The following is a 27657-nucleotide window of genomic DNA, read 5'->3' as shown; positions in this document are numbered from 1 at the left end:
TCAAAGTCTTATTGTTGTCAAGGAATGCATGGTTAGCTTGCCCACCACGGGCTTGTTGCTATGGGGCAAATTGACACGTGATCAATTGCTGCAAATGGCCTATTGAATACGTTTCTTTTTTTATAAGTTTTGTTTTGTATTGCTTTATGGTACGTTTGGGTTTTCTTATGGTTGGGCACACACATGAGGACATTGATCAGATGTTTTCGTGTATCGCCAAAACTCCTGTAGGTGAGTGTCATAACTGTGGAAGACCTAGGCGACAAAATAAAACAAGTATATAACCCATCTCCGGAAGAAGCTATTGTAGATCTCCGCGATGTGAAAAGATGGATGCAGCAGCAAATTCCGCCTCTGTCTGGCCACTCTGAACCCCATCAGTTCAAGATTGAAAAGAATGGTGGCACTGGTGCGGTTCAGCTGCACTTTTGGAAATGGAGCAAAAGCAAGCTCTGGTTGCCCAACACAGAAACTGAAGAGGAATCAATCATTTTGTTCAAGTCAACCCCAAAAGGTACCGTTAGCAGTAAAGATTCATTCGAAGACCACAGCTATCAGTATCAAACAATCAATCGGCCTGTGCAACCCGCTTCTGATAGAGTTAGTACTCCTCTAGAAAGATTATTTAAAAATCTTGAGAATGACATTGCTAAAAATATTCAGGAACTAGAAGCAAAAAAACAAGAGGTCCAGGAAATGGAGAGAGAAATCAATGCGGCTCTTCAAACTCATTCTAACGTACCGGTATGTAGCCAATGCCATTTACGCGAAGGTCACACGAAGAGAAATTGTCATCTTGGTCAGTGTTCAAGTGCGAAGGTTTGTGGAATGATTGAAAGGCATCCTGAAGAAAAAGGTCGAAAAAGAAAACTAGAAACTAGTACAGAAGTCCTCTCTTTCTACTACTAGTACTAGTAATTTAGCCGCAGATAAAGACTCAAAAGTAACAAAGTCGTCTGTTAAAGCTGCTGAAGAGCCAAGAACAAGTTTAGCCCTCCTGGCCCACATAGCCGAACAAAGACTGTCTTGATGAAAATTATTACTACTCCATGTACTGAACAATATTATCAGTTTATTAAGAATCCATTGACATTATTAAAAGTTTTACCTAGGACTAACTATAAGAGTTCAAAGTTGATTTAAAATTTCCTGTTTGCTCGTTTGGATAAGCGAACTTGTTTACATTTTTGACATACATAACAACTATGAAAGATGTCAAAAGTTGCTTAGTGTACGAGTGTATTTTATAGACAGCAAACGCAACGTATTTTCATTAGTAAAGTTCCATACTTGTTGAGTTTTATGTAATAAAATTTTATCATTTACTTTCTGAATCAACTGAATTGAGAGCGTCATATGTCGATGCTTTCAAGTTTAAATGAACATTGTTTTGCAATCTGTATTGCATTACATTTCTCATTTTAGAAAATACAAGTTCAACTGGATTGAAGTCCGGTGAGTACGTGGGCAAGTAAACCAATTCAATTCCTAAATCACTTAGAAAATCTTCAAGAGCTTGACCTCCAGCGTTATGATGAGTGGGACAGTTATCCATTATGACAATGTCGCCAACCTCTAAGGCTGGTCGACGGGTAACGATGTCGCTAGCTTGCGCGGCCTCTGCCCAGAAGTTTAGAAAATGTATCATGTCGGAGGGTCCATCAACAATGTTCGCGTACTTAATGCCTTCAATCCCCGCAAGAAGGTTTAACGTTATATTAGGCGATTCATGACATCTAACAAAGTCGACACACCTTTCACCTTTTGGCGCATGACCATAAACACGTTTGTAGGAATCTGGAACTTTTAGCCCTGCTTCGTCGAAAAATTTAAGTTTGTTTGGGTCTTTCGAATGGAGATAATTGATGAACATCTGTGTGTAAATCATATTTACTGCTGTAAATCTTTCTTCTGCAACATAGGAGACTTTTTTACGCGAGTAGGCTTTACAGGTTGGCATACGTTCAGGTAGCGCTTTAGAAATAGCGGACGTAGATGTGCCGCCAATAATGTTACCATACTGCTGAAGCTCGTTCAGAAGTTCCTTTTCAGTAATGGTAGGGCTGGCATTTATCAGTACTTCTATAAGAACAAGATCTCCATTGTTCAAATGACTTGGATTACCTCCCTTTTAAGGAAGTGGATCTAAAGTATTTCGGTTGCAAAACATCTCCCATAAGCTCTTAACGGTTGAATTGCTGACCCTAAACTTGTTAGCAATCTGCAAGAATTGTCCAGCAAAATAACCGGTCGCTTGATGACCACCATTTAACAATATTTCATCAATAATCAGACTTCTTAGATCGGGATCTAAAGGAGAACCTTTACGATAAGTGCGCCCTTTCTGATTAACCGCCATCTTTTCGCGCGTAACAACAGTGTAATCGTAGCCTAACAACTTTCATTTGTGACGTCATAACTACATGTTTGACCTAGGAAACTAATCGATAAAACTTTAGCCGTTCCAAGCTCAACCAAAAAGCGCAGTAACTGAACAGGATGAGCAGGTCCACGAGGAGCTCGAGAAAAGATTAAACAAGGAACGAAAAGAACCTAAGGTATTTTTCATTGGCTAACAAGCTGTCTGAATTGGGACTACATGTTCCTAAGCACTTTTTCTTGGATTAAAACACAGGTCACGTTGAAAAAGAAAAAGCCAGTTTCTACTGACAGGAAAAGAAAGGCAAGCACTGAGAAGCTCAAGAGATATGGGAAAAAATAAAAGAAAACCACTTGAATAAATCGAATTAGAATCATTACCCAGATGATTATAAAAAATCGCGGGCGATGAGGGGTTTTAGAATATGTAAGAGTAAAATACCGACAACGGAGGCTTTAGTTCAAATTTGATAAGGTTTTCACACAACTCCCCCATGAGAAACGTTTGAATTTAAAGTACTTTCGCATTAATTTCATTGCCTTTATTTTCTTAAGTCACGCTTGAAAATAATAATAAAAAGCTGTGTTAAAAATCCTTAGTTAAATAAAATACAATATTCCTTTGAGTGCGAACACAAAACATTTAATTGCTTTGTGAGTATTCCCAAGGCATTAACAAGGCATTGCATGTCGAAATACTGAGCTTTCACTTCATTTTGATTAGTGGCCTACGACAGCAGTGACGATGCCAAAGACCAATACCACTTGGACAGTTCGTACTTGGGAGGACTGGGCTGGGATAAGCAACCAAAGCTTCAAATTTGACACGACAAATACGTAGAGCCCAATTTGTTGCAAATAGGAAGTGACAGGAAGTTGAATTACTGGCTTGCAAAATTTGTGGCAGAGGACAGAAAGAAAAGCATCAGTGGAGTACCCTATCCTCCTAACACTCTCTATCAGTTGTGCTGTGGCACACACAGGAATTTTAGAGAAAATGGCAGGCCAGGGCCGAATCTGTTTGAGAACCCAAGCTTCAAGAAATTCCAAGATTCTTTAGATGGGGAGATGAAAAGGCTGACTGCTCAAGGATACGGATTGACGGTTAAAGAGGCAGAAGCCTTTACAGAGGAACCAGAGGAAAAGTTATGGAATCTTAAACTTATTGGTGACCATTCTCCGTAATGTCTTCTAAACACTATGCTTGTTATATAAGATGGCCTCGAAATGTAGCCTGTTGTACAGAATCGATATGTCGTACATCACGGACGATGAAGCGTGAAATTATGACAGCGTTGTTAAGACTGAACTGGACTTTCGTCAACATGCATCAAGAAAAAAAATTCGGACAGTAGAAGACCCTTTAAATCAACCTATGTGCAAGACGAATAGAGGTTTAAAGTCTCTTGGATCTAAAGGGGGAAATGATATTTGGCTGCCGAATATCAAGGGAAGGAGCTTAATTAAACTCGGAGCTTAATAAGAACTTATTTTACTTTAAGTGAGTGGCCAAATTATTATTTTTGGTTAGTTGTTTGATGGTATTAATATGATAGAGAAAAGTTCGGGATACCATGTGTTTATAAACCCCTTTCTGTTAGGAGTTTAGCCAACGTGTACCTAGTGAAAAGGTCCTTCTTGCTTAATCTCCTAATCATTGTGTGAAGCGTTGATTACGATCCCGGCTGTTACCTAACCGTTAGGAGATCCTTGCTTTAGTACCTAAAGCCCTAACGATTAGTATCCTGACCCCAAAAGTCGGATTTAATTGTACTAGTCTGAATTATATGGACCAGTGTTTCAAGTATTTCCAGTTCTTATCAGGATTCGTAGGCTAATATGCTTAATATACTGGTGTATTGAAGCGAAAACAACCTAGTAAAGCGAGATGATTGAAGGGGATACGAACCGATAAAATATTATCACATTGGCTGCGTTTTGAAATTGTCAAAACTTTAGTAAAATACAACTAAAAGTAAAGCAGCATAGATAGAAATTCCTAGAGCCGTTATAGGGAACCGCAGCATGTAATATTTGGTAATATTTTACCTGCCATTGCTCAAACTGAGTCATCTGCGCTCCGGATAGGGAATTTATTCCTGGTTTATTAAAGAACAGGGATGTCAGAGCATTATTCTTAAAAGGGGAGGGGGAGCGGAGGGGGCTATCATTCAGATTATATATAAGTGATATAAAAACGTGCAAACAGATGTGCAAGTGTGCAAGTTAAGTGTAGAAAATGTGGGGGGCTATAGGCCCCTAGACCTCCTTCCTCTGATTCCCTGAAGAATCAAACAGTTTTGGTCAGTGTGGTAACATTTTAGTGATTATTAAACTCTTAAGAGTGGCCGTCTGTAACTGCCGCCTTAGGTGTGTAAAATGATAAAAATCAAAATCCCTCAAACTCTGTCAAAATATAGGTCTTAGGGAACTATTTCAAGAAAAAAAGGTCTAAGTTTCATTGGATTTATATTTTTTGCAAACGGCGACAAATTTGATTTCATGGCTCGGAGGGAGAGTTTACCGTGGTTTGACCATAGTAGTTTGAAATTTCGCCTGAAGCTATAAAACTTAATGGAACTAAATAATTATAAATTACTCAATAACTTGAGATGCTGGTGCACATTTCAAGGGGTTGATATTTAATTTCCATAGAATACTTAATATTTTACAGATTTTTCAATATTTTGCTTTTTGGAGCGATTTTTCATTAACATAAAAAGGCCCAAGTTTTATGGCAAATATCGCCACTGATATGTGGCCTACGGTGACCAAATTGTTATCCAGCTGTAGTCCAATGTCTCCTCTTTAAATACATGTAATAATATTTTGGGGCCACTCAATACGTTGTTTTTTGGAGCGCGAAACAAATGTGCACCAAAACGGCGAATACATTACATGAAATTACTGTCACGTGGTCAGTCAATACACAAATAAAGTAAGAAAAAGATATTTTTGCCCGTGAAAGTGCTTCACATCAAGTTATTATTTATGACAGAGACAAAAAGAAACACATTCACTTACATCTATCCAGTTATCAGTAGCTTTTCTCGTATTTACCAGGGATTTTACATCGTGACTCGAAGCCATCACAAATAACACACGAGTGAAATACTCTTCCACCTTCGTTTCATCGTCCACGACCAGAAACTCTCTAAATGATCTGAATATCACATGCCGAGGTTTACAAGAGTAGAACAAAGGTCATCAGAGGAGATTATTTCTTTAGACAAATCGTCCAGGTCAAGATGATCCGGATTAATGATTCTGTATGTCAACAAGATTGGCGCTTACGTGACACACAGGAACCCCACTTGATGTTACATATTGTTTTTCTGATATTTTACAGTCTTCTGTTCGTATATTCAAAGGGTGTTCTTTTTTTTCTTTTTTTTTTTTTTTTTTTTTTTGCTATGCTACTATATTTCTAAATAATCCTTCAAAGTTGTTAAGTCAAAATGAGGAAAACTTAGCAATCGAGTAATTTACCACTTTCGCAACTGGGGACAGCCTCGCGGTAGGTCTCCCAGAGGTCAAATTACATCGAAATGCAGATGTCTAGTTAACAAATCAGCGATCTGGAATTTTACAGCTCTAAGTTTTAATGGTCGATATATTAGTAGGTTCTGTCGAAGAGGTTCTTCGAAGAAAAAATCTATGTCTTTGAGTTCTTGAAGTCGACACTCGGCGACTCTATGGGTATGTAAATGGCTACTTGTGGGTACTCGAGGTTTGTCGATGGACAGTGCGGTGCAAGTAGGGACTATCCTGAGGACCTTTCCTGTTTGCCAATCGAAAATTGTAAGCGACAAATTAAAGGTCACCTCAATTTATTGAATGTTAGAGATGCAAGCCTAAAGACCGAGGCGCAGCTACTTTTATCAAGAGCAGGTAAGAAATGCTGACGTGAGAGATCAGTTCACAAGAATCGAACTATGCTACGGATTGACTCAAGAGAATATGAGTTCATTTTCTCTTGATTGACTGCTATCATCTAGTTGTACGTGGAAACTCTTTTAGGCATTGCTAGGAATAATTAAGATGTGTTACGATTTTGCCTTTTCATAATACCATATATGACATACTTTTGAGACGGATTAAAGGAAGAGAATCCTTCCCCCTCCCCTACCCCTCCCCCTCCGATTCTGAATAAAGTTAGAAATTAATTTCGTATGTTTATTTCGGCCGATACACTATTTTTTCTGCATCGTTTAGCTCCCAACCCTTTCAAGGCTGCCAAGTTTACCTATCACGCACAATCTTGAGTATCAAAACTTACACTTCAGGCGCGCTGATTTTGCAATCAATTCGTTTCAAGGTTTATTCGAAAGCTCTCCCATCCAACTTAAGATTACTGTTTGTCCGCGTCACCGGGACTTGCATGGTATAAGGTGGCGCACATGCAAAAAGATGTGCTCAGTACCTGTTGGTTGGTGCAAACATAAACCCAGACAATACAAAGGAGACCGTGGAATTACATCCATCCAGTCTGAAGAACTGTACAGGATTACAAAGTGCCTTATTCCTGTTGGTTTGCGTAAGTATGATTGAATCTGTGATGGGAATCTTAACTTAATGTACAATGAATTTCTTGTTTAGAAGATATTTCATTCAGATCTGCTTGCGAGAGCAGTTTTTTTGCATAGTGGGTATTTCTTTTGATTAACACACAAATATTATAAACCTTTCAGCCATATGCAAGCGTTGTCGTGCTCAGTTAAAAGAGGAGCTGGAATCAAGCCCTCAAACCCTGACGGATGTAGCTCAAATTGCGCAAGGAACTACTTCTGAGGATACCGAGATTACTCAAGTACGTCAGTATTATTTGTTTCATTATTTATAATGACCGATGTCGGTTAGTATATAGTTATATTATCATTTTCGAATATCTTGCATATGCTTCACGATTGAAAGGGAACCATGCAATACCATTCGCCGGAAAGATTTGAAACAGGCATCTGTCTATATTTCCCTTTTACAAAGAGGAAATCTATGGGTACAACCCCGGGAGTTTCATCTCTTCTCTTTACGGTCTTACTAGTTGTATATCAATTGGTCTGCGTTTGTTGAGTTATGGTGTTTCCTTGCAGAACACTCAGAACATTCATGGAGGCGAAGACGACGTCGACAACCTAGGCGATTTGCTAAGTAAGATATCTACTGTAGAAGACAATGTCGATATCCTGCCAGACGGAACAAGCAGCACCAGTGAATCTGCAACAGCTACAAGCACCAACAATCAGCTCAAGAAAGTTGCTGCAGAAGACACTAGTGTAATTCTGTCAGATGAAACATCTAGCAGCAATGGATTGACAGCTACAACCATCAATAGTCAGAAATTAAAAAAACTCAATGAATTCCTCCATGTCTGCGGCGGGACAGCACCAATCGGTCAACCCAAAAAGCGGTGGGAAGATTTGACCACGCGCAGTAAAAATAATCGTGTTGATAAGGCTACAACTTTAATCGTGTCCGCTTTGGAAGTGATAACACCCGGTGATGCTGGAAGTATTTGGGACGCTATTCAGACGTCACAAAGTGACGAAAAGGTTCTTGGGATTTCGCATTCAGCCGACAGAAAATATCTTGAGGCCTTAGCTGAGACCTACGAGAATGCGACTAGTTGGAACACCCGTAGACAGGTCTTGGGAATAATTGCAGATCTGGTTCCTTTTTCTCAGATCCAGAGATTTATCCCTGGTATAACAGAGTATCGCTTCAAGATAGCCAGATTGCATATTCTTAAGTATGGGCGTGGGGCACCAGTACCAGTGCAAAGGAGTCCCAGAATGAAAGTTGATGAGAATCAGCTGGATCACTTCCTTTCCTTTATAACTAGTCCTCATGTTATTCAAGATCTCCCGTTCGGCCAACGATACCTCCACTTAGCAAATGGGCAAGTCATTGAATGTCCAAATGTAATTCGATCGATGATTCCGCAAAGAATCGCCACGCAGTACACACAGTTTTGCAAAGAAGATGGAACCAAACCTTTGAGCCCGTCGACCATCTTACGAATTTTATCAGTTTGCACTGCAACTGTACGAAAGTCTTTGCAGGGTTTGGACTATATTTCAGCTGAGGGAGCCAAGGCATTTGATGATTTGGCTGGATTACTCGCAAAGCTTGCAAACTATGGTTGCGATCAACAGTGGGTCAGTTCTTGCGAGACAGCGTTAAAAGCTATGAAACAGTACGTTAAAACTGACTACAAGGTAATTATATTTTTTCATTATATAGTACTTGGGTGTTGTGAGACCGCACAGTCTTTGTTATTTAAGCAATACCGATAGTCCTTATCGAAATTCCACTGCAAGACACGCGAAGATGGAAAATTAGGGGAGGGGAAGGCTACAAGGTTCTAAAAGCATGCTTAAAACCATGCTTAAAACCATGCTTACCCAATACCTCTTCTAATTTTGTCCAAAACTGACCTCATTGTTATTAAATCTTACAGGTGCACATTTCTGATGCCTCAAACGTCCCTGACCACTGCTGTGTCTACGCCTTGAGTGACAAGAAGCAACCCCCTTCCGTTCCAAGTGCAACCACTTCCACAATCACTCCTGTTCGTCGTGCGAACAACTAAAATCTACCCTTGCTTCGATTGAGTCAAGTGTAAAAAGTACAGCTGAAAAACGTCCAGAGGAAGAACGTGACGATATGATATTTACTCGTCAGCAGTCAGTAGCCGCAATAGAAGCATGGAAACAGCTACGTTCCGTTCAACAAGATAAGCCCTGCACAGATCTTCTAGCCAAACTAGACGAAAACTCAGTTTTGATTACTCAAGACTGGGCAATGAAGTTTTTGCCGCAAAAATACAGAGAAACACAGATGGACTGGTTTGGAAAAAGAGGCATATCTTGGCACATTAGTGTTGTCATAAGGCGGTTGGCAAACGGTAAACTACAACAACAAGTATTCATTCATATTGTAGAGAACTGTTGCCAAGATACTGACGTGGTCATACCAATCATGCAGCACACTCTTACAGAGCTAAAAAAAGAACACCCAGATATCACCTCCGCTGCATATCGCCAAGACAACGCCGGCTGCTATCACAGTGGCCCCATGTTGGCAGCTTGTTGCCTTATGGAGGAAACTACAGGAATAAGTGTTGACCGGGTTGATTTCAGTGATCCCCAGGGTGGTAAGGGGGCATGCGATCGCAAGGCTGCCACAATCAAATGTCATGTTCGCCAGTACATAAACGAAGGTCACGATGTAGTGAATGCAGCTCAATTAAGAGAAGCCATCTTATCTAACGGGGGCGTACATGGTGTGCGAGTGGCACTGGTAGACGCAGGAGGAATCAAGCCTTTGGAACCAATAAAGATAATTGGCATCAGCACGCTGAATAATTTTGCCATCGAAAACAAAGAAATGACAGCGTGGAAAGCATACGACATAGGCAATGGAAAGATCATACCTTGGGCTAAACTAAATGGTAAACATATTTCGCTAAAAATAATGATGATGTTGGTAGTGGATAGCGATGGCGATGGCGATGATGATGGTGATAATAATGATGATGGTGATGGTGATAATAATGATGGTTATGCCTTTGATGATGGTAGTGGTGATGATAATGATGATGATGATGGTCACATGATGCTAATGATGGTCCTGGTAGCGAAGATGGTAATGATGGTGATGCCATTCGCGTTGCTTATGTTGTTGTTGTTGGTGGTGGTGGTGGTGGTGATAGTGGTTTTGACAATGATGATGGCAGTGTGGTGATGACATGATGATTATGATGGTCCTGGTAGCGAAGATGGCGATGATAGGTGTTGCTTGTGTTGTTGTTGTTGTTGTTGGTCGTGCTGGTGGTCAGGTGGTGGTGGTGATGATGATGATAGTTACATATAATTTTCAATACAATATATTTTCAGTGTCTGGCAGCTTGTGCCTCACAACGTTTAAAACTTTCAATTGTGAGTTTTCTGTTGGTGATTTCGTGGACATCACTCCATCCAGAAGCCAAAACACCACTAAGGCGGTTAACGTCAACGCCGATGACGAAGGCGATGATAATGAGGATGACGACATTGACGAGGAAAAAGAAAAGTTGTTCACCTGTCCCCATGAGGGGTGCATAAAGAATTATCATCGACACTCATCTCTTGTAAACCATATGGAATATGGAGTATGTGAGCTGCGGCCAGAAAGACAAGGTCTCATAGACAAGGCCAAAGTGATGTATACAGAGAAAGTGTTGCAAGGTGTTGGTGAACAGCCTGTTTTGAAAAGCTCCGATACTCCACTGTTCAACAATGAAGACATGCTACCCGAGGGATGGGCACTTAGAACCACTAAATCCAACAAGCGATTTAACGAAAAACAGATATCATATCTCAATGAGAAGTTTGACATTGGTAAGGAGACAGGGCATAAGCTTGATCCCGCGACCGTGAGTAAAGACATGCGCTATGCTAAAGATCCAGACGGCAATAGGCGATTTACCCTGAGTGAATTCCTGACCTCCCAGCAGATACAGTCATACTTCTCTCGCAGGACTTCAAAGCAAAAGAAGGGGCAAGTGAACCAACCTCAAGATAGAGTTGCAGCGGAAGACCAGGTGGCTTACTCTAATGCACGATCTACCATCTTAAATGAGTGCCAACTGATACACCCAATAGTGTATGACTCGTACAACCTCTGCACCTTGAGTTCTAAAAATAACTTGAAGAAATTCAGCGTCTCCCTCCTCCGTGATATCTGTGAGCATTTTCATCTAGATGTTTCGGCAATAACTGCCCATCTGAAAGCTCCTTATATAGCATTGATTAACGATATGGTTAAATCGTGCAGCTGTTCAAATTAATGGGCTGCATGGTATCTTTCTTCTAAATCATATTCCAAATTAACTTATTTGGTCAAATGAGAAAAACTGTTTTAAAATGTTGGTTGCTGATTTTGCATATTGATGTAACATGCAATAACAAGTGGGGTTCCTGTGTGTCACGTAAGCGCCAATCTTGTTGACATACAGAATCATTAATCCGGATCATCTTGACCTGGACGATTTGTCTAAAGAAATAATCTCCTCTGATGACCTTCGTTTTACTCTTGTAAACCTCGGCATGTGATATTCAGATCATTTAGAGAGTTTCTGGTCGTGGACGATGAAACGAAGGTGGAAGAGTATTTCACTCGTGTGTTATTTGTGATGGCTTTGAGTCACGATGTAAAATCCCTGGTAAATACGAGAAAAGCTACTGTTAACTGGATAGATGTAAGTGAATGTGTTTCTTTTTGTCTCTGTCATAAATAATAACTTGATGTGAAGCACTTTCACGGGCAAAAATATCTTTTTCTTACTTTATTTGTGTATTGACTGACCACGTGACAGTAATTTCATGTAATGTATTCGCCGTTTTGGTGCACATTTGTTTCGCGCTCCAAAAAACAACGTATTGAGTGGCCCCAAAATATTATTACATGTATTTAAAGAGGAGACATTGGACTACAGCTGGATAACAATTTGGTCACCGTAGGCCACATATCAGTGGCGATATTTGCCATAAAACTTGGGCCTTTTTATGTTAATGAAAAATCGCTCCAAAAAGCAAAATATTGAAAAATCTGTAAAATATTAAGTATTCTATGGAAATTAAATATCAACCCCTTGAAATGTGCACCAGCATCTCAAGTTATTGAGTAATTTATAATTATTTAGTTCCATTAAGTTTTATAGCTTCAGGCGAAATTTCAAACTACTATGGTCAAACCACGGTAAACTCTCCCTCCGAGCCATGAAATCAAATTTGTCGCCGTTTGCAAAAAATATAAATCCAATGAAACTTAGACCTTTTTTTCTTGAAATAGTTCCCTAAGACCTATATTTTGACAGAGTTTGAGGGATTTTGATTTTTATCATTTTACACACCTAAGGCGGCAGTTACAGACAGCTCTTAAGGAGTATTTACTGCAATGTTAAAAGGGCTTTGATGAATGGTTAAGACAAAATTCCCGTAAGATTTACACAATAATACTAGGGCATTCTAGTCGGCTTATGGACGTAGAGAGTCAAAATATTATAATCCTTTGCTACCATAGAATTTTTAATTGAATTTCCCTTGATAGAAGATGGTTTTATCTTTAAAAAAATAGGTATGGCTAGATACTGTGAAACTGGACAGAAAAGAAAATATCATATTTGACTATGAAGTAAAACCATGTCGACCTACAGAGTCACAGATGCCCCTAATGATAATACGAAGTGTCACACACCCTTAGTTCCTCGACTGAACTAGTACAGTATAAATATATGATGCAATTCATTTTTAGCTTTTGAAAACTGTTAAGCGACGAAGCCATCTACATTGAAAAAGATTTTGCGAACTACCTGGGGCTATTTAATTATTTCTGCTGTTTGTATTTGAAGTTTCTGGCTTGGAATCGGAATAGAAGAATTTTGCATGGCACAGACTCGCATATTCATCCACAAATACATGAGATATCAATAAGAATAATGCCAAAAATTCCACTAGTTAAATGGTGTAGGTACATGTAGTGCTCAGAGTTACTGTATGTGAAACTCACAAGTTTTTGAAGCTACTTTATTACACTTTATTCTGCGTGTGACAACCTAATGTGAGGTTTTTCCTAGGTTCTGTTTAACTGCTTCTCTTTTTCTTAAAATACCTCAAAAATAATTTTATTCCTAAATTTTGAAGTCCTTAACCTCTTCTAGCCACAACAATGACGGCTTTTGGAAGAGTAAAAAACGACAAATTGGTCATAAATATTAGTGAAATCTAGAGAGAATAAGGACGCATCCAAAACCAGCTTCCTCCTTTGACATCACAGCCCAGTCCCCTCGGTTATCATTTCATGCGGCTGGAGTTTGACTGCTCGAAAAAAACTGAAAGAAGCTTGAGTATCAAAAAATTCTTTCAACATGTTTCTTAGAATAGCTTACATTTTTATATAACAAAATAATAAAATAAAGGTCATAGGCACTTTACTGCCATTTGCATTGCCACGCAGCCACCCCAGAAAAAAATCGCGACGTCAATTTTGAAATAGACTGCCGTCAATCAAATAAGTTGACATCATTTACACGCATGTGTGATTCGAAAGGCGCCAAAACTTATCGATCGTTTACAAGTATTATGAGCCACACTCACCGGGCCTATCCGGGCCGATCAAAACGCGTGTTTGATTGACGGTAGTCTATTGCAAAGTGCACGTCGCGATTTTTGTCTGGGGTGGCCGCGTAGCAATGCAAAAAGCGGTAATGACACTGTTTTTTCTGTATACTGAAAACCGTCACTGACATAAGTAACTTTTTTCTTTGGCGTTTGTTCGCTGTTCATTGAATTGTTTTTTATCAATTAAAGTCAGTTAAACTATAATCAGTTACCTTGACAAACAATTGATAACAAGAGCAACACCACCATGGTCAATAACTTGCTGCTTGATTTCTTTATCTTTGGTCCATGTATTTAAAATGGCATGTTTAATAATTAGTACCTCTTGAAAAGCACCTATAACTATTTCATGAACAAAATAGGTAGTTAAAAAAGTATTTCTTACCAAGACAACAATTGCAAAGACCACCAATCCCAAACTCCACTTGCTTTTCACTGTCCTCCGTCAAGGCATCTGCATTATGATGAAGTTCATTCAAAATGTAGATTCATTTATGAATTCCGTTTACCTAAATATTTTAAAAGTCTGGTTCCAGTAAAATTTATTCTTAACTCTTTTTTCTGCCAAATGGATAGGCAATAAAATCTTTTCGAACCTATAGTGAGTTCTGTAAATTAATGTGGTCATGATCTGTGGAGAGGACACTCAGACCACAAAAAAAAACTTCATGTCATAATTTAATTCCTGACCTCTCTACTGTTTCAAACACTCTAAAATTAAGCAATGGTTCAAGTACACCTACTTGCAAGAAGGTTGTCATACAAGAATAGAACATTAGTAGTTTAGTGAGAAAGGAATACATTAAAAGATAAAACAAAACGTTCATCTTCAGTGATCTTCTTTTGTTTTTTAATATAATTCCTATCCCACTAAATCACTAATAACACCGGTCCTTATAGAATTTCTATCTATGCTGCTTTACTTTTAGTTGTATTTTACTAAAGTTTTGACAATTTTAAAACACAGCCAATGTGATAATATCTTATCAGTTCGTCTCCCCTTCAATCACCTCACTTGCTTTACTAGCTTGTTTTCGCTTCAATACACCAGTATATTAAAAGCGACTGTCTGTAAAAATCAAGAATGGTCGGACAACTGTGAAAAATTCAATTTCTCCATACTTTGCCCAAAAGACCCTTATGGTAAACTATTTTCGAAAATAGCATTAAAAAGTTTGGCCGATTTTTATTTTTGGCGAAATTGAGAAAAGTTGAAATTCCCGTACGTTGGCGTCTGGCGGTCTTCCAAATGGGTGGAAAATGAAGCATATTTGATGATCGCTCACGACCTGACGAAAGGCCGTTGGAAACTGAAAATCCCACAACTGATTTACCTATGTTTAAGCTATCAACACATATAATTTGAGCTATAAAGACGTTTTATTTATTTTTATTTTCTTACTATGCTGAGGGCAGTTCGGAGCCGCTAGAGAAAACATTGAATTAAGGGCAAATTCAATGCAATAATTCTCCAATGCGCTATACAGTTTTACAGAAAAAATAATTTTCCCTTGAAGCCCAATTATCATAGTTAGTCACCACAAAATTTCTAACTTGGCCCGCTAAAAGCCTTACTTCTAGAGAAACAGTTCTAAGCACTACTTTGACCTATTGTAACACAATCTCGCACTTGAGCGTTACCGAGATGATAGGCCTTAGCGGCTTCTAAAAAAATGTTCTGTGCTTATAGATGACTGTCGTATTAATTTTTGCTTGTTATTCGACAGCAGAGGTATACGTTTTATAATATTAAGATGATAATATTCGAGAATCTAGGTACTGACCTGCAAAAATAGACTACAAGTTACATTCCTACAGTAACGCAATCCAATAACAACAAAGGCCTAATATGATAATTTTGCACAAAACCAATTCAAAAGAGGAAATATTGAAACAAAACTGAAACTCAAAATTATATAAAATTGATACTGCATTTATAGATAATAAAGGCCATATCCAATGTGAGTAAAAATGACAGCTGTTTGTTACGATGAAACTATTTACGTTGTTCACATTTATATTTACTAAACAAGCTTTATATCTTATGTTATGTGTGATCTTATAGTCATTACTGCATTGTCCAAGGCGTGAAGCTTGCTAGTTGTCTAGACGAGCGCCTTCGTTTGTGTCGTAAGAAATAAACGCGTGTTATGTTTGACGGCTCCATTCTACAAATATTGTGAAATATTGAACTTTCTTACCATTGCGCGATGTCGATTTAGCTGGTTGCTGCGTTGGTGAAATGGCTTCGTGCGGTTATTCTCTCTTGCTTCAAGATCCTATACCTTGTGGAGCAAGCTGGAGGAATACCGACAATATACAGTGTACTGCTTTGAGTGAGTGTGACAAAGACATAACGCAGCACCTCAAGACCTGTAAATTAGTGGCTGATGATTTTGTTAAAGACGAACAAACACTTCTACTTGCAAGAGCAGGTAACTGATGTTGTTTCTTTCATAACTTTCATACTTTCCAGTTCCCTGCTAGCAGAGTTCATCCACGGGAGACGCTATTAGCATGGAAACTCTACGGCAACCCCAAAAGCTAACCTTTAATCGTGTTTAATTTTAATTGAAGGAGTTTTTCAATCAGATGATTCGAATCTGTCTTTGACTATTTGTCCACACCACCGGGATGCCTGTGGTGCTCATTGGAAATGCGGGAAAGTGAGGTAGCTTCTCACAAGTCCTCTGCAAAAGGAGATCGTAGTGTTAACAGCAATGAGTCACAGTACATCTTCTTCATAACGAAAACATTGATCCCAGTAGGAACACGTGAGTTATAAATATGCATACTTTTTTAATATTATCAGAATGACTATAACACCCATAATGCATTGCTAGTCAGCAATTCCGTCTATTGTCTACATTTGACAAAGTCGGGTCGTTTATATATATCATTTTTGATTATTATCAACAGTAATTTGTAAAAGATGCAAAGAGCAACTTGCCGATAAAGTGAAGGATTTTGGTTGACACAACTGCTCGCAAAGGAACATCCCATGTGGATGACGCAACTGAGGGCTTCGATAACCAAGAAAGTAGTGGAGAAGAAAGCGTGCAACAGGTATGCGTATTTTGTCGTATGAAATATATGATTTAATCAGGGGCATAGCGAGGTTGGGATTATGAGGAGGGGGGGGGGGGCGTGTATGTACCATTTTCCCGCCAAATCCACAGGAATCCCGCATGAATTAATTAAATTTTGGTGCCGAAAGCAAACTTTTTTTTTGGCGGGGGGCACGGGCCCCCCATGCCCCCTCCCTACGCCAGTGGATTTAATGCTATTTCAAATTACTTACAGTTGTACCTTTTTTGCAGGGGAGCGATAAACAGGCTTCTTCATGTGACGAGCTAGAGAAGAAAATGGAGAAGCTTGAGCTTAAAGATGAAAGCTATTTTCTGTCGCCAGCTGAAACCACCAGCACAACATCTTCCGAAAGTACCCCATCTAGAGGATATCATGAGCTTGGCCAAAGATTTAGACTGAATGCTTTTCTTGAGGAGTGTAAGTTACAACCAATTGAGAGACCTTGGCTTCAGTGGGATCAAGCAAGTGAGAGAACAAGAAAACGTTATGTTCAACGGTCAGCAGAAATAGTTTCTTCTGTCCTCCATGTCATTTACCCTGGAGCTGCCATCAATTTGTGGGAGGAACTTCAAAAGTCCTCGAACATTTACAATGTTTTAGGAGCGACTTCAACTGGTTCGTCTGCCGCTAATAATAGCTATTTGGAAGCTTTAGCTGAATCCTATAAAAACGCCACCAGTTGGGATACGCGCAGACAGGTGTTGTCCATAATGACAGGTGTCGCAAGCTTCCAAGAATTGTTGCAGTATATTCCAGGATTAACACAATACCGCTACACCAGCGCGAATTTACATCGACAACAGTATGGTAGAGCAGCACCGGTGCCAAAAAAGGATGCTCCACGGCTGCGCATAGACAAACAACAGTTGGACCATTTTCTTTGTTATGTTACAAGTCCACACCTAGTGCAGGATCTCCCATTTGGAGAAACACATTTGAAGTTGTCCTCAGGCCAAACCATTCCCGTACCCAATGTCATCAGAACCATGGTGCCCCAAAGGATCGTTAACCAGTATAAGCTGTATTGTGAAGAAAAGAGCTTTGTACCCCTAAGTGACCGAACATTGCTTCGGATTCTTAATGAATGCAGCGCCTCTGTACGAAAGTCATTACAAGGACTTGATAATTTTGCCGCAGAAGGTGGTAAAGCATTTGAAGACCTTCTTGATCTTTTAGACATGATTTCGTCCCTTGGTTGCGATGAGGAGAAAATAGCAAAATCGAGAGAAGCTTTGAAAGCAGGAAAATTATACCTTAAAGGGGATTACAAGGTATGTGATTACGTTCTGCTATTTGAAAGTTTAAAATCTACCTTTATAAAACATTATTTATTCAAGTGTTTTTTTCCTTTGTTTAAAAATCGTAGGTACATGTCAGCGAGGAATCCCAGATCGCTGACCATTGCAGCGTATATGCTACAAGCGATCCTTTAGACAAAACCCTGCGAAAACGATGCAAACACAAGCATGACAAGAGTTGTGAGCATTGTGAAGCTCTGGATAGTGTAATCAAGGACATAGAAGGACTAATAAGAGAAGTTTCGTTTCCAAGCAACGACGAGTTTAGACGAGGCATTGTACATCCACGGTACAGCCAAACGTGCAATATAGTCCTGGCAGTGCCACCAGCTAAGGTCAGTGCGTCAAGACCAAGCACGACATGACATCTTAGACACCATCAACAATAGCACCGTACTCATAATTAATGACTGGGCCATGAAGTTCATCCCCCATATGTATCGAGAATCACAAAGCGATTGGTTCGGGAAAAGGGGGATATCATGGCATATATCCGTTGTCTATCGCCGAGAACAAGGTGAGCTACAGTGGCAAGCATTCATCCACCTAATTCAGTCTTGCAGCCAGGACAGCCCTGCTATTGTCGTCATAATGAAGCACGTTCTCCAGACCTTAAAGAACGAGCACCCCGAGATCAACAAAGCCTATTTTCGTCAAGATAATGCGGGGTGCTACCACTCCGCCACTACGATCCTCTCCTGCCCTACCATCGGAAAAGCTACTGGCATCAAAATACAAGGTATCGATTTCAGCGACCCACAAGGTGGGAAGGGAGCTGCCGACAGGTTGGCTGCGACCGCCAAGTCCCATATTCGATTATACGTCAACGAGGGACATGATGTTACAACAACCCAGGAGATGAAAGACGCGCTGTTGTCACATGGTGGAATTGCTGGAGTAAGAGTTGTTGCAGTTGACAGAGTCGACGAGTCCAACCTCGTGGAACACAAAATTCCAGGAATTAGTACGTTGAACAATTACGAGTTCCGTAACGAGGAAATGAGGAAATGTGTGGGAACAGACGGAAAGAGGATGTTTAGAGTATCAGAATTCTTGACCGCACAGCAAATTAAGGCGTTTTTCTCCAGACAAGCAGCGAAGCAAAAGAGTTCCTCAGAGGCTGATATTCTTGCTGCTCAAGAGGAGACCAACTTCAGCAACGCCCAACAAGTCATACTGTCATCTTTTCAAATTGGACATCCCATTGCGTACGAGCAGTACGACGTATGCGCGATGGTGAAGGACGATTCTCTATATAAATTAAAGCTACCGGTTCTGAAATTAATTTGCAACAACTTTGACTTGCACCTCACTGATCCAAAGGACAGCCGAAAGAAAGCGCCCTATGTTGCCCTTTTGAAAGAAATGGTAGCAACCTGCCTGTGTTCTACTTTATAAACATTGAAGATTCTCCCTAACCCCAAACCTTCCGCCTCCTCCAACAACCCCACCGGTTTTCTTTGTTGTTATTGTTAGCCACGGTTGTTTTTCGCTAAATTGATCGTGAATATTAACTCTGTCACAATAATATAGAAATTCGAAGATTAGCTAAACAAATAACACATCTACTAATCGGGACGGATATTAAGGAACTGATTACAAACAGCTAACAAACGGCTAAACAAAGGTCAGTAGCCGTACTGACTAAATTTACAATTAATTTAAAATTTGTTTGAAAATATTAGTAATCGCATTTGGCCTTTATTATTGATAAATGCAGTATGTATCATGTTCATATAATTTTGAATTTCAATTTCGTAAATAAAGACAATATTGTTAGGTTGGTTGAGGACAGCAGCGGCATTTATCAAGTAACGGCTGTCACGTATTATTGCCGTTAATATCGATTAAAATCGTTCATTTGTTTCGAATTACAAATATGCAGAGTTAAATACATCGCTGTATTCAGTTTTGTTTCAATATTTCCTCTTTTGAATTGGTTTTGTGCAAAATTATCATATTAGGCCTTTGTTGTTATTGGATTGCGTTACTGTAGGAATGTAACTTGTAGTCTATTTTTGCAGGTCAGTACCTAGATTCTCGAATATTATCATCTTAATATTATAAAACGTATACCTCTGCTGTCGAATAACAAGCAAAAATTAATACGACAGTCATCTATAAGCACAGAACATTTTTTTAGAAGCCGCTAAGGCCTATCATCTCGGTAACGCTCAAGTGCGAGATTGTGTTACAATAGGTCAAAGTAGTGCTTAGAACTGTTTCTCTAGAAGTAAGGCTTTTAGCGGGCCAAGTTAGAAATTTTGTGGTGACTAACTATGATAATTGGGCTTCAAGGGAAAATTATTTTTTCTGTAAAACTGTATAGCGCATTGGAGAATTATTGCATTGAATTTGCCCTTAATTCAATGTTTTCTCTAGCGGCTCCGAACTGCCCTCAGCATAGTAAGAAAATAAAAATAAATAAAACGTCTTTATAGCTCAAATTATATGTGTTGATAGCTTAAACATAGGTAAATCAGTTGTGGGATTTTCAGTTTCCAACGGCCTTTCGTCAGGTCGTGAGCGATCATCAAATATGCTTCATTTTCCACCCATTTGGAAGACCGCCAGACGCCAACGTACGGGAATTTCAACTTTTCTCAATTTCGCCAAAAATAAAAATCGGCCAAACTTTTTAATGCTATTTTCGAAAATAGTTTACCATAAGGGTCTTTTGGGCAAAGTATGGAGAAATTGAATTTTTCACAGTTGTCCGACCATTCTCGATTTTTACAGACAGTCGCTCTTAAGCATATTAGCCTACGAATCCTGATAAGAACTGGAAATACTGGAAACACTGGTCCATATAATTCAGACTAGTACAATTAAATCCGACCTTTGGGGTCAGGATACTAATCATTAGGGTTTTGCCACTCAGAGTCCCGGCGGTTAGGTGCTACAGCAAGGATCTCCTAACGGTTAGGTAACAGCCGGGATCCTAACCAACACTTCACACAATGATTAGGAGATTTAGCGAGAAAGACCTTTTCATTAGGTACGCGATGGCTAAATTCCTAACAGAAAGGGGTTTATAAACACATGGTATCCCGCTACTGGTGATTTTTTTAGATGCTTCTCAGATGCTGACGTAAGCAACTCGCCAGACTTTGTAAAAGCTGTCCTAAAATAGTGCAAGGTTGTTTCTGCTAAAAGCAAAGCATACTCAGCCGTATTTGGAAGCCTGGCCCAATTAAATCAATGCCCTGAAGAAAGTGACATTGAAAGTAGAAGTCCAAGTGAGTATTATATTGTCCCCTTCTATTTATAGAATTAACTAAGGCATGTCTTATCGCTGTTCTACAATGTTTTTATTTCTATGAGTGGTTTCTTTCATTTCAATGCATGATTTTATCATTATTACTCAGGTCCAACGTTTTCCATGGCCTTCGACATAGCAGAGGAAAAGGAAATGGAGGACGAAAAATTGTCGCAACTGTCCCCTCTATCCAGCCCCATCTTATCATCGACTCCACTGAGGCACTCGACCAGTACTTCAACGAATTCTCTTCCTAATGCGTCTAGTCAAGAAGCGAGTCAACAAGGTAAATAAATAAGCAAAGTAGTATAGGGGATGGGGGTATCAGCGCAGTGAGAATTCAAGGATCACCCACGAATTGAGACCAGCATAAACGCCTGTCCCACTACGACGCTACGACACCCGCATCAAAAGGCAACGAACAAGGATAGTCCGTTGGGGGTTTTGGAGCATAATTGTGTAGTTTGTATATATGGAGTGTGAAGAATGCAAAGAGTTTGCTTATGACTTTTGTGTAAAGTGCTTGAAACCCAAGTTTAAGCCTAGTAAGCCAAATAAGTATATTTGTTGTGGCAAAAAAAAAACAAATAGAAGATGACAGGTCAGCACAGTGTTACGAGTGTGGTAAAAATATCCTTAATGCCGTACCAAATGCCACCAGAGAGCAATATTACGCCAATGGAGGTCGTAAGAAAACACCTTATAAGAGAATAAAATACTTTAGGGACTGGATGAGTCACATCCAAGGTCTTCGACCGGTATATTTAGACAACGAAGTAATGGAAATGATTGCACTTGACTTAAAAGAGCCAACGCCGCAAAGCTTAAGGAAGACATTGTAAAAATCGAAGCTAGGGAAATATTACAAAGGTATTCCCTATCTTTTGTCTGAAATTACCGGTGACCCTACTCCCGAGGTTTTTTTTTACAGGGATTGGTTGGACAAGAACTACCAAGACAAAATGCTGGCAGACAAGAACTTTGAAAATACGGACTACGCCTTTAAACTTTATGCGCAGACGCATCCCGACTTTAGAATGAGAAAGCCTCAATTTAAGAATTACTACCAGCCTTCTAAGAAGCAAAAAGACAATGAGCTGGTATTTGTTGGTATCTCAGGGCTGTCTGGAGGTGTCGCTTTGGCGTATTCAATTTAGCATAGAATATATGATCGTCTTTTTGGAAAGCGACAAGAATAACTTTACCTCTTATTTGAATCCCCCCATCAAAGCCCATAAGGTTAGGCTTGTAAGTTGCTCTTTGTACAATTCTTGGTATAACTTGATCAATGGTGTGGTCACTGAGCATACAGGAGGATCTAACTATCAACAGGTAATGCTGCCCAATGGACATTACACCCCAATCACACTGGCCAAGGAATTAGCAAAGCACGGTTATACTCTCACCACAGGATTGCCGCACGAAATGACTATCAAACATAATATGTCAAATTATTCAGTAACTTTTGGAAAGCTTGACGCATTGGGGTCTTTATTATGTGCCTCGTGTAAGACAATTACCAACACGGCCATACCCGTGAAATGGAAAGTCGCATCCTCTTATGAAGTCTATTGCGACTTGGTCAATAGCTACAGCAATGGAAAAAACTCTTCTCTTATGTCAAAGTTTCCGCCCAAGGGCAATCCATTTGACCTGGTAGAATACACTCCCATTTCTTTGAGCTACGACTTGCCTTGCAAATTGGTAGAAAGCATAAACATCGCAATTAAAGTGGACGGAGAGATGGTAGACTTCAACAGGTGAAAAAACAATCTCGTCTTATCCTTCGCTTGAATCAAGCGAAGCGCGATTCTATTCATATAATGCCCCGCGTAGAGGACAAACTCAAGAGGATTTACTATGGGCCTGAAGGCTATTGGAGAGGAGTGTCAGCTATCAAGAAACTTGCAGCCGCGGCCAGGGTATCAGAAGAAACGGCTAAGAACTGGTTAAAAAAACAGACCCTCTGGCAGGTTTATCTTCCCGTGCCCAAGTACATTCCCAGACCAAGCTTTACCCTAAATGCCCCCAATGAAGTTCATCAGGCGGATTTGCTTTTCTTACCACACGACAAGGTGAGAAGAAAGACCTATAGATACGCTTTGACTGTAGTTGATATCGCAAGCAGATACAAGGACGCTGAACCCATAACCAGAAAGGATTCTGGGGAAGTCGCAGAAGCCCTAAGTAGGATTTATAAGCTCGTTTTGAAATGGCCTAAGCTGCTGCAAGTGGATGCGGGGACAGAGTTCATGGGCGTGGTTACCAAGACCCTGAAAGACCACAACACTAAGATTAGAAGAGCCGAAGCAGAGTACCACAGGGGTCAGAGCATCGTCAAAAGATTCAATAAGACCCTGGCCGAGCGTCTCTTTGGGTACCAGTATTGGAAAGAACTGGAAGATCCCTCCAAACGCAACAGGGAATGGACTCAGAGACTTCCCCAGGTCATCGCGGCTTTGAACAACGAAGTGGCCAGGGCTACGGGAATGAGACCTAAGGATGCTATAAAAAAGAAACACGTGGAACACAAGTCCTACGTCAGAAGTTCAAGGGCGGTCTTCCCCCAGGAAAGAAGAATAGGCGATGTCACGGTTCGATATCTCTATGAGCCAGGTGAATTAGAAGGAGGATCCAAAAGAGCTACGGATCCTAATTGGTCTTTGGAAACTTACCAGATCCAAAGCGCAATAGCTAAGAAGGGTCAACCCATCTTGTATTATCTTCATGATGGTCACACATGTGAGTTCGTCAAAGAAGAACTGCTTATCGTGTGATGTCCCAATGCTATCGTATGGATACCGTCATCACACATCCATCTCTTACCATCAAATGCAGACAGGGACACCTTCTCTTGCGTAACGTTGTGTATTTGATGTCCGTAGCTGCGTAGGCTGTTCATCTTATGCCGCTGTTCCTTGCGTGTTCGTAAGACGTTTATGTAGGACTCGTGGGTAATGTCCTTCTTTACGACGTACTTTTTTACGCCTTTGGCTTTCTTTTCTACGCCGTCTAACTTTAACACACTGTACATCTTTGGCTTTAAGCCCACGTATTCCACGATGGGCTTTCCAAGCATCTCGTCCTTCATCTTTAATATTACCTTTTTGTTTTTAGCGGAGTAAAGGAAGTGCTCTTTGGGGTAGCCGCTCGCGTCATACTTGTCAATGTCCACTAAGCAGTCCTGGTAAACGTCTTCCGTCTGCACTTCCAGTATCAAGGAATCAGTGTCCGTGTATAGCAGGCGGCACCGGTCTCCGTACTTCGGCTTAAGCTTGTCGTAGTAAAACTCGTACATTAAAAGTTTTGACAGGTCTAGTACGGTAAACCCGGTGTACACGGGCTTGTTAAGGTATAGGTTTGCTTTTTTCATGTGAATTACGTAGAAGTTAAGCAATTTGGCGTAGCGCACGAAACCCAGCTGCGACACGTAAGCCTCTGCTTCCTCTTTGGTGCTGGCTATCTTGATGCTTACCCGCTTGTGGATGTTTTCCATCGTCTTACCAAACACGGAGTTGTTCATTAGCTTAAATAGGTTCTTTTCGAAGTCTTTCTTAGCAGCCGTGCGCTTTTGAGTGTTAAAGTCAATGTAGGAGCGCATCCATGGCTCCTGCGTGAACTTTAGCACGCGCCTTATTTTCTTTATACGCATACCGTGCCGCATGTAGAATTGTAGGTTACGTTAGTGAACAACGTACTTCCTTTTGTCCATCAAGTTCATCGTTTGCTTGCGGTAGGGTTTGTAGTTGGGAGACATTTGCTTTCGTAGGGGGCTTAGCTGTCGAAATGGTATCTCTTTTCCTTCTGGTGCTAAGGGGAATTCGTCGTGTTCGTCGTGCAGGTGCTCCAGGTACTCTAGGTCCACCTCTAGGACGTTAACTTTGTCGGATTCCTGGTCTACGTTTAGGTAAAACTCTATGGGTTTTATGTCGTCCCATTCAAAATCTCTTATGGGTAGGTACTGTGACATTGCCCAACCGTAAAGGTTGTTTGGGTCTAGGTAATAGATGTATGTGGTTGGCTTTTGGGGGTCGTATTCTACTAAATGGTAGTTTGCTTACGCGTATCGCCTGCTAGGCCCGCATATGCCACCACGAATACCGTCTTCCATAAAGCGGTACATGTCGTATTCGGTTAGCAGGTCCAGCTGCGCGTTCGTCTTCTTCAGTAGGGCGCTCCAGCTAAGCCCTGGCGCCGTGTAGAAGTTCACGGGGTCCAACCTGTAGTACTCCATGGCCATCTTTCTAAAGCTTTGGAAAACATCGGCCAGCAGTACAACGTCTGATCTCAAATAGATATCGTGGTAGTCTCCCATCATTTGGCAGTCGTACTTCTGCCAAACGTCTAAGGCGTGCTGGTACTCTTCGTCCTTTATTCCGGACTCGGTTAGGGTGCTGTAGAAGTCTTCCTTGGCTGGTAAGGGCTCCTCAAACTTGTCCCAAGAGCTCATGTACTCGTATGGGTACACTCCCTTTCTTTCTGCTCCATATTGGCTGGATATGGGAAACTCCGTATTGTATTTCACGAGGTTCGCAAGGGAGTCCGCCATGAATTGTCGTGAATCTATGAACTTTAGCTTGCCTACCGTTACGGACATGTACCGCTCTTTGTTGTTGGGTATACACTTTACCTCGGAACCGTCTTTTCCTTGTAGGAGTAAATGGGAGTCGTACCCGCGGAGGTTGTGAAAGAATACTGGAATCTCCATATCGGGGTCCATGCGCGTTACATCTCCAGTGCGCAGCGCCAACGTATTCACCTGTTACGTGGCAATAGTGTAACACTTTGTCCACGTAGAAGTCTTCTATAAGCTCTTTAAGGCAGTGTATGCAGTGGGTGGATGGCTTTCCAGGCTTCTCACCTTTCTTGTAGTACGTCCCGCACTTGAAGTGGGCTTCTCCCAAGTACTTCCCATCCTCGTCCCACGCTTTCTTCGCCTGTCTACCAAACTGCAATAGCGTTTGCTGGCAGCGCTTTGCTTTTTTGCGTACGCATCTCTGTTCTCCTTGCTAAGCTTCATCTTCTTTGCGTGCCTTAGGTTTTGTCTTATCTCCACTTCTTCTTCCCTTAGCGCTTCTAGAAACTTCTTTGACGCGTCCTTGCCTCTGTAAATGACTGGTTGGTCTGCCTTACCGTCTGAGCGCACTACTATGTAACCAAACGAGCAAATCTCATGCAGTCCTAGCTTGTTTGTTGCTCCATTCTTTTGTACTCCTTGGTAGTTATGGCTTCAAAGTCGGCGTAAATAATGTAAGGTACTCGCGCTTGCCTCTTATGGTCTGCGTAGCAAAGCTCCTCGTCAGTTGGCATCTGTATGCGCTGCGCTACCTCTTCTACGCCTCGGCAAATCTCGATGTGCTCCTTTAGGGACTTTACGCTGGTAAATGAAAGCAGGCAGCAGTCACAGAAGTACTTTCTACCCTTATGCTTGGTGTGTCTGTAAAACAGCCTACTCAAGTGCTTAACCCAAGAGTAATGTCCGCCATAGTAAAAGATGTGTACGCGCTCTTCTTTAGACTTTGTCAGCACTAAGGGCACTATCGTTTCGTCTCTTACACCGTAAACGTTAATCGCTAGGTCGTTCTCTTCTTCAAATATGGGGATGTCAATTAATTGCATTGGAAATTCTACTCCATCCCACTCAAGGTCGTCGTCGGGGTACTTAGTCATCCTGGAAGGATCTTTGTCTACGTGGTACAGCGCTGACCTCATTGCCCACATAAAGCATTTGTTGTCGTTGTTTTTGACGTTTACCATGCTTTCTTTCTTTCTATCCACGTTGGCAGTGCTACGTAACTTCCTCCTCGTATGGGAACGTACCTTTAAATCGTCGTAGTCGTACTTGCAATCCTGGCAGTGCCAAAACAACTTTACCTTCGTATCAAACTTCTTACCGCATTTACAATCATAACTGCTCATACATTTTGTCCTTTTCATATTTAAATGCTTCTTTAGATCGGCTTCTCTCTTAAAAGTTCTTTTACATTCTTCACACTCCATATATACAAACTACACAATTATGCTCCAAAACCCCCAACGGACTATCCTCGTTCGTTGCCTTTTGATGCGGGTGTCGTAGCGTCGTAGTGGGACAGGCGTTTATGCTGGTCTCACTTCGCGGGTGATCCTCGAATTCTCACTGCGCTGATACCCCCATCCCCTATACTACTAAGCCAAAATATATTTATGATATATATAATGTATATATATTGCTGATCGGTATATAGGTAAGAACTGTCTTGAGATATTGAAGTCATCAGCTTGATGCAGCTTATATCGGTCTTTCGTTGGATTGTAGGTGCAAGTGTGAGGAAAGCATAAAAGGACAAATTGGATAATCGGGGAAGACCTGCCTAAATTTACAGAAGAAGGATGGTCGCCACTATTTCGGTATACGGTTACTTTAATGAGGAATGTTTTAGAAAACCACTGTGGAAAAGCAGAACGCTGGACACAGAGTGCGTTTAGCTAT

The 27657-nt window shown here is 40.7% G+C and overlaps 4 protein-coding genes across 4 annotated transcripts in view; 3 read left to right on the top strand and 1 right to left on the bottom strand.

Annotated features, from left to right (window-relative positions):
- LOC116289502 (armadillo repeat-containing protein 7) overlaps nt 1–27657 on the bottom strand; it is a 60338-nt gene that overhangs the window by 22840 nt on the left and 9841 nt on the right. The window contains exons 3-4 of the mRNA XM_089032063.1: nt 13924–13992; nt 13751–13817 (exon numbers count right to left, since the gene is read on the bottom strand). Coding sequence (XP_088888189.1) covers nt 13751–13817; nt 13924–13992 — 136 coding nt within the window. The remainder of the gene's footprint in view (nt 1–13750; nt 13818–13923; nt 13993–27657) is intronic.
- On the top strand, nt 7536–8968 carry LOC148910220 (uncharacterized; the record flags this gene model as incomplete). Its single annotated transcript, XM_089031963.1, has 2 exons — nt 7536–8594; nt 8837–8968. Coding segments are annotated over 2 exons (1191 nt in total), but the record flags the coding sequence as incomplete, so codon positions are not given.
- LOC148910219 (uncharacterized) lies at nt 9159–11206 on the top strand. Its single transcript, XM_089031962.1, has 2 exons — nt 9159–9829; nt 10275–11206. Exons 1-2 carry the CDS (start codon nt 9181–9183, stop codon nt 11204–11206), a joined length of 1581 nt encoding a protein of 526 aa, XP_088888088.1. The 5' UTR covers nt 9159–9180.
- Nucleotides 18237–19324, top strand: LOC148910218 (uncharacterized). Its single transcript, XM_089031961.1, has one exon. It carries the CDS (start codon nt 18344–18346, stop codon nt 19322–19324), a length of 981 nt encoding a protein of 326 aa, XP_088888087.1. The 5' UTR covers nt 18237–18343.

This window comes from Actinia tenebrosa, unplaced genomic scaffold (genome assembly GCF_029948245.1).
Source record: "Actinia tenebrosa isolate PJP-AT-01 unplaced genomic scaffold, QUT_ActTen_1.0 PGA_scaffold17__23_contigs__length_9995812, whole genome shotgun sequence".
In the NCBI taxonomy this organism is placed as follows: domain Eukaryota; kingdom Metazoa; phylum Cnidaria; class Anthozoa; order Actiniaria; family Actiniidae; genus Actinia; species Actinia tenebrosa.
The sequence above is the reverse complement of the archived record's forward strand: the minus strand, read 5'-3'. Positions and strand labels throughout refer to the sequence as shown.

Coding starts and splice junctions, on each gene's coding strand:
- LOC148910219 (XM_089031962.1), top strand. CDS start 9,181: ATGAAGTTTTTGCCGCAAAAATACAGAGAAACACAGATGGACTGGTTT. Junction 9,830..10,274: donor ACCTTGGGCTAAACTAAATG/GTAAACATATTT, acceptor ATATATTTTCAG/TGTCTGGCAGCTTGTGCCTC.
- LOC148910218 (XM_089031961.1), top strand. CDS start 18,344: ATGAAGTTCATCCCCCATATGTATCGAGAATCACAAAGCGATTGGTTC.